This window comes from Emydura macquarii, unplaced genomic scaffold, assembly GCF_026122565.2.
Source record: "Emydura macquarii macquarii isolate MOO-44397 ecotype Brisbane River unplaced genomic scaffold, CSIRO-AGI_Emac_v2 contig_2994, whole genome shotgun sequence".
Taxonomy (NCBI): domain Eukaryota; kingdom Metazoa; phylum Chordata; order Testudines; family Chelidae; genus Emydura; species Emydura macquarii.
This window is the reverse complement of record NW_027133131.1, coordinates 4,790,320-4,797,043: the sequence shown is the minus strand read 5'-3', so window position 1 is coordinate 4,797,043 and position 6,724 is coordinate 4,790,320. Positions and strand designations below refer to the sequence as shown.

The 6,724-nt window shown below is 56.4% G+C and overlaps 1 protein-coding gene across 1 annotated transcript; it reads right to left on the bottom strand.

The window, feature by feature from the left end:
• Positions 1 to 395: 395 nt before the first annotated feature.
• Positions 396 to 4,380, bottom strand: PFDN5 (prefoldin subunit 5). The gene is made up of 6 exons (XM_067529729.1): positions 4,221 to 4,380; positions 3,759 to 3,861; positions 3,177 to 3,208; positions 1,943 to 2,017; positions 877 to 982; positions 396 to 763 (listed from the first exon to the last, which is right to left on the bottom strand). Exons 1-6 carry the CDS (start codon positions 4,290 to 4,292, stop codon positions 684 to 686), a joined length of 468 nt encoding a protein of 155 aa, XP_067385830.1. The 5' UTR covers positions 4,293 to 4,380; the 3' UTR covers positions 396 to 683.
• Positions 4,381 to 6,724: the final 2,344 nt, after the last annotated feature.

Sequence of the window (6,724 nt, the reverse complement as noted above, 5' to 3'; positions counted from 1 at the left end):
CTGCTGCTCTGTTGCATCTCCCACAGGAACCACCTTGTTTCCCTGTATCACTCCAGCACAGGCATGCCAGTTAGAGACTAGAGTTCTCCCTGGAGAGGCAACAGCCACACAACATCCCCCTCCCACCCCAACACACACGCTGCCCCCCTCCCCTTCCACAGCCAGAGCTGGAGGTGCGAGTTGTGCCTAAGCCACAATTCCAGTGGGGTCTTTGCTATTGTGTGGAAGGGGCTCAGCGGCCAGGGTGATGGACAGCAGCAAAGAACCTCTAGCTAGGCAGATCCACCCCACACATCAGCTGGCACCAACTTCCACTGGATGCCAAGGGGCCACACCGGCAGCTGGAAGTCTCCATAGCCCCACCACGCACGTATTTCTCACCAGAGGCTGCCAGATACTGTTCTACAATTCTTTAATTTAGCTCACATGTTGATGTCCCCTGCCGCATACAAAAGGGGAACAGCTTCCACCAGGTTTGCATTTAAGACGCTGTGCACACGTACCAGTTACCAGCACAAATGGCAGATGCCTCCCGACGGCCGGGAGAGACTTGATGGTTTTGGCCCCGGCAGCTTCCTTGATGATTTTAAGACTCTGCCCATAAATAAAACAAAATGCCTCAGTCAAAGCGCAGAGCCTTAGCGTGCAGGGGCCCTAGAGGACTGGGGAACCGATGGCAAAGGCTATGCCTTCGTTGCTGCTGCCTGTGAAGCCCCCATGGCCGTTAGCTGCTGGATCTTCTGGCTCATCATTTCCATCACAGCTGCAAGGGAGAGAACACACACGTGGTCAAGGGACTTGGCTGGGGGCCACTCTAGCAGTCGAGTGAGTGCCGGCTGCAGGCACAGCCCCAGAGCCAGGCCAACACGTCCCTACCTTGTTTCACGGCATGTTTTTCCTGCAGCGCCGGCTGAATTTTCTCCATCTGTTTGGTCAGGAAGTCAATCTTCCTCTTGAAGAAATCGCGGGCATCGTCTGCTGTCTGCAAAAGGAAAGGTGGCATGATATGCCCACCCCAAGGAGGGGTGGGCAGCTTGGGAAGAGCTCACCCCTGCCTGAAGTGCAGTGGCAGTGAAGTGTTTCACAGGACCGAGGGTAAGCACTTGAATCACTCCAAGATTTGGCTGCTCAGGCAGTAACATGCATAGCCTTTCTATGGCACCTTTGATCAGAGAAGCTCAAACCATTAAGTAATGAAGCCTCACAGCACCCCTTAGTTGTAGGTGTATCTATATATCACCTCATCTGCCAATGAAATGCAGCCACCTCTGGGGCAGAACATGACAGCTGTCCAACAGCGCTCCACAATGCCACAAAACAAGATAGAAAGTGATGGCACCGGCTCAGACTGAAGCTGCAAGAGGAGACAGCATGTAACCATGCACATTTGGCCAGGGAACCAGGGCTAAAACCCTGACACTTGAGGAAAGGGTCATAGGAACATTAACGGTCAGCAGGTTGATTTTACCTCTGCCCTGACAGGCAGCAGCAGAGTCGTCCAGCAGGCTGAGGCGCTGCTTCAAGGGGAAGAGCATGACCATTTCCTGCAGTACCTGCTTGGTTTGTGAAGGTTTCTCATTGAAGAGCTGACCTGCTCAGCCTCTGCTTACTTGCAAGACCTGACTGTATCATAGACCAAGAAGCTTTGGCTGGCTAAGGGAAGGCAACCCAATCCCCTGGCAGGAAATTCCAGTGCACTAACCTCACCGGCCATTTATCTAGCCTGCTGTCAGACACACCCCTCCAGCCCCAGTGCAGAACTTGCAGGGTGCAGAGCAGGAATTCTACACTCAAACTGTAAGTGTGTTTTGTACAGAGGTTAGGGATGGGGAAGATATGGCTCTAACCATGTATGTGCAGGTAAAGCACATCCTGCCACTCCCTGGAACACACCAAGTCTAATGCCGCTCTCACAGTGGATTGGCCCATGAATGCCTCCTACCTTTTCTACGTAGTAACCTGTCCCCACGTCTACCAGCACGTGGCCAACGTCGGAGAGCTTCCCGGGGACGTACATCTGCCAGGGAGGTCAAGGGAAAACACAGGACCAGCAGGGGAACCGCAAGAGAACCACCATTTTTCAGTGACAGGTCCTGAGCAAAGCATCTTAGCTCCACATCTCGTGCAAGGGGCCAGATCCTGAGCTGGTATAAATCAGCAAAGCTTCTCTGAATTCAACAGGGGCAGATCTGAGTGTGCAATTTGGCCCAGGACCTCAGTTTAATAAAGCAGCGTTTTACTAGATTCTTTATATTATGGTGGCAGGTTGACACCTCGACCAAACTCAGGGCCCTGCAGTGCCAGGTGCTGCACAAACATGCATAGAGAGTGTCTGTCCTGGAGCACTCAGAGTTTAAACAGACAAGATGCAGAAGGTGGGATGGGAGACAGGTGCAGGGAAAGGAAGTGACTCATCCAAGGTCACACAGCAGGTCAGAGGTACAGCTGGGAATAGAACCCAGGCCAGCGCCCTAACCACTGGACCATGTTGATTGGTATGTACTGGGCAGGCCCCTGGAGAACGACTGGCACGGATTTCAACAGGAATCATCATCTAAAGATCAGACCAGCCCCAAGACACGATGTGAGACTTGGCCAGAGCAGAAAGCCATGCCAGAATTAACGGGAGGAGGCTGCAGAGATCGAGCATGGAACTGGAAGCCCATTTATTCCCGGAGCAGGCACAAGCCCAGCACCAGCAGGGCAAGTGTCCCCACTGCATCTTGGCCAACAAGCCTCAGCCCTACCATGGAGTTAGAGGGGAGTTCGTGCTCGACCAGTCTCCTCGGTTCTTTGTCCCTCTGGCAATGAGGGGGCTAACTAGGGCCAGCTGGGGTGTGGGTTTGGGATGTGGCTGGCAGGCCACCTGGAACAGCAAAGATCATTTAACAGACAGGTCACAGGAGCAGCTGTCCAATGGGAGAAGCTTCAGCCACCAACAATCCAGGCAAGATTTAGACTGGCGACATACAGGGAAAAGGGTCCCTATGACTGTTCCCAGCCTCCAGTCCCCTGACACTAGCCTGCTAGCTGCCAGCTGCATAAAAGGTGGAGCAAGCTGCATCCTGGAGCCCAAAGGATTAAGTTCCCTCTTGGGATGAGAATCAAAATGCCAGGGTAGCAAGGAACCAGAGCACAGTGTCTGCAGCGTGTCTGTGACAGTGGGTAAAGGATACAGAGCTGGTGAGCGGGACTAGCAGCTCCTTCCCTGGAGACAGAAACAAATACCTGTTGTTATTACCCAGACACTCCTTCTCCCACCCTGCAGTATGGGGATGGCCGGGGGGGGAGGACCCTCCAAACAGCAGCATGGGAGTGGGGGGTACCCAAGCTACCTGGGACACCCATGACTATGGGCTTCTCACGCTCATCAGCATTCAGAGGCTTTACAAAGTTGGGGGCAGGTTAACAGCAATGCTCGGCCCCTCCATAACCTCTTTCATCCACGTCTCAGAGCTCTTTAATTAATTACACCCGCCCCGTAAGGAAACTGAGGCACCAACCAGAGCGATGGTCTGCCCAAGGCCACCCCGCAGGGCGGTGGCACAAACTCCCTGGTCGGCGGGAAGATAGGCCATTGCAGGTGGCCCAGAGCCAAGCCATGCACGAAGCTGAGTGCTGGAGGACAGGGATTCTCCAGCAGCCGCTCGGGGCCTGAACCGATCGCGTGTGAACGTGCCCTCTGCCACTGCCCCACGCCACAGGGGGCCGGGGCAGATGGGCACAGGGGCCGTGGGGGAGGGGGTGTCTCCACTCACCTTTGTTGCTTTTGTTGAGCACGTTGAGACAGTCCTTGGCTTCCACATACTTGGTCTGCACCACCTTGAGCTGGGCGATGGAGGAGGAGAGGAACTCCACGTCCTGGGGGCAGAGCGCAGCGGTCAGGGCGGAGGGGGGGTCGGGACTCCCCAGGGGATGGGGGGCAGGGCGCATGGGCGGGATGGGGGTGTCCTCGGTGGAGGGAGAGTTTGGGGAGCTGGCTGCGGGGGGGGGGGCGTGTCTCGCGGGGGGGCCCTCAGACGGGGGGGGTCTCGCTGGGGGGCGGGGCCCCTCAGACGGGGGTGGGGGGAGTCTCGCGGGGGGGCGGGGCCCCTCAGACGGAGTGGGGGCGTCGCTGGGGGGCGGGGCCCCTCAGACGGGGATGGGGGGGGTTCTCGCTGGGGGCGAGGCGGGGGCTGGCTCCCAGAGGCCCCCGGGCGGGCCCGGGCCCGGGCTCTGACCTGGTCCAGCTGGCTCTTCAGCACCTCGAGCTGCGGCAGCGCCAGCTCCGTGATGTTCACCTGCTGCGCCATCTTGGGGGAGAGGCAGGCGCGGAGCGAGCGGGCCGGGGAGACGCTCTAGGCCGGACACAGTCACAGCCCCCACTCTATGGTGCGCGCGCGACGCCTCCTCCGGCGTCGAGACCTCCAGCGACGCTTTCCTTGGGACGCCCCCTTGCTCCGGGGGACTAACTCTCCCTACTTCCGGCCGCCATTGCTGTGTGGGGGTAAACACCTACCCCTCCACTTCCGGCCGCCATTGCTGTGTGGGGCTAACCCCTGATTGGAGCCTATGCTCTGGAGTTCAGCACTGAGGCTTTGCTCAGCTTTGACATGTAGTTGGGCCTGGCCGTGTGACAGAGCCTGTCTCTGCAGGGGAATTAAGGCCAAGGCCATGAGAGCCAAGCTGGGTTCAGGCCCAGCCCGTTACAGGCCCTGCAAACAGGGCAGGTCTACCACCGCTCCCCTCCGGCTGTGCTCACACGGTCCTGTAGCACTGAGCCAAGGTGCTCAGGGCCACTAAGTTTACACAGGGCCTGGGAGCTCCAGGAAGACAGAAGGAAACTTGAGCCTAGCCTAGCCCAGAGGCACCCGAGCTCCGTTCTACCTGCAGCCCGGTCCCCGAGAGAGGCCAGCACCTTTCAGAAACTCTCCTTTTTAAAACAAACATCAATGGGAAGCTTTTCAGGACAGGGCTGTCTTCATTCTGTTTGTACCGTCGCTGGGACCTGCTCCAGGCCTGGGCACTATGCCACAAATAAAGACGCTAGTCCCTCTAGCCCCACTGACGCACACCACAGTCCATGACAGCAAGTTGGAGAAAGACCACGTCGTCAGAGACAGCCTCAGCTCAGCTCCAGCGGTGCTCATTGTACATCTAAGGCGCTTAGAGTGCTTACAGGACCTCAGCGGGATGCTTCTCACAGAGGCAACGGGCTTTACACTAGGGATGTGCAACCACACAGGCAGGAATCACTGAGGCATTAGCGAGAGCCCTGCATGGAAAATTTAGATCCCCAGCTGAGAATTATCTTGGCTCTGACCCAGGATCTGCCCTCCACATTTTATGCATATCGACATCTACACCAGCAACCTCTAGGCCTGTGTTCTGAAGCTGGGGGAGCTCAGGGCTTCTGCCCTGCAGTAGGGGGAGCCGGGGCTCAAGGCTTCAGCCCCCTGGACCTCCTGAAACAGTTTTATGGCCCCCCACGGGGCTGTGGACCCTGCCACTTGAGAACCATTGTTTCTAGAGTCCTGTGTGGATACAAACATTTGGAGCTGCATCCTATCCGCCATATGCAAAGATGGTAAACAACACAACTGCATCTGTGGCTTCAGTGATATCACTACCTACTAAAGCAACACACACACACACACACACACACACACACACACACACACACACAGGAGACAGCTGGAGTGAAGGGATGGTTGCTTAGGTGAAGGTTAGAAGGAAGAGGTACCTCGACTCTGTGCCTTGACTCAGTTTCCTTTCTAGACAAAGTGAGATTATGGCATCCCTTTATGAAGCATTAGGCATCCTACAGCCCTACAAAGTTCTCTAGGGAGAACTCCCTCCTCACCCACCCATGCACATGTTGTTGCTGGAAGTGTTTACAGCAGTTTCTAGATCCACTACCTACTCTCCTGCGGGCACTCCTTCATGTTACACACCCTCCTTGACTGTGTGTATTGACACAATCCAACCTAGCACACACAGCGTGAAATCTGAGCCACTGTTGACAGCTCTGCAAGTGAGATCACCAGAAAACGCTCCTGGCTGAACCACGCAGGTGGCGTGGCAAGTCACACTGCCAGAGCCGCCCCTGAGACCAGCGAAGCAGTGGGGCCTCTGCACATCTAGGGCAACAATGCTGCTGTTAAATACTACAACAGCCTCACGCCTTCTGGATCAGCAGCCTCGTCCAGCCCTCGGAGTGCGCCAAGCCACTGCATGCAGGGGAATGTTTCTCTCTAGGACCCTGCCCCCCACACCTCTGAGGCCTTCTTGGGTTTGGTTCCTACACAGGCTGGGCTTTGGCCTGGTCTACTCAGATAATCCCCACCGTTGTGTAACCTGATCTCGGAAGCCTCCAACCACCCGTCAGACAGGTCAGCCTGTCCTAGCACAAGGGATGGGGAATGGGCTAGATGACCTCGTGCAGTCCCTTCTAGCCCTACACTTCCTGTGGTTCTACAGCAGGCGAGTTGTGCCCGTGTTACACTAGCAGGACTGTAACTGCCTCCACATTTGGTTGTTATAGCAGCACAGCTGTCTAAACCCCCACCTCCTCCCCCAAGCGAGGTACCTGTAGCACTGGTAAGTATAAACCAGGTCTGAGCCCCAAGGTGACGTTTAATACCAAAAACAGCTCTCCCCCTCTTACCAGCAAAACTGCACCCAGGAGTAAGAGGTCCTTCCCTCTCATGTCCCATTGGGGTGACTGACTGGGGGGGGGGGGGGG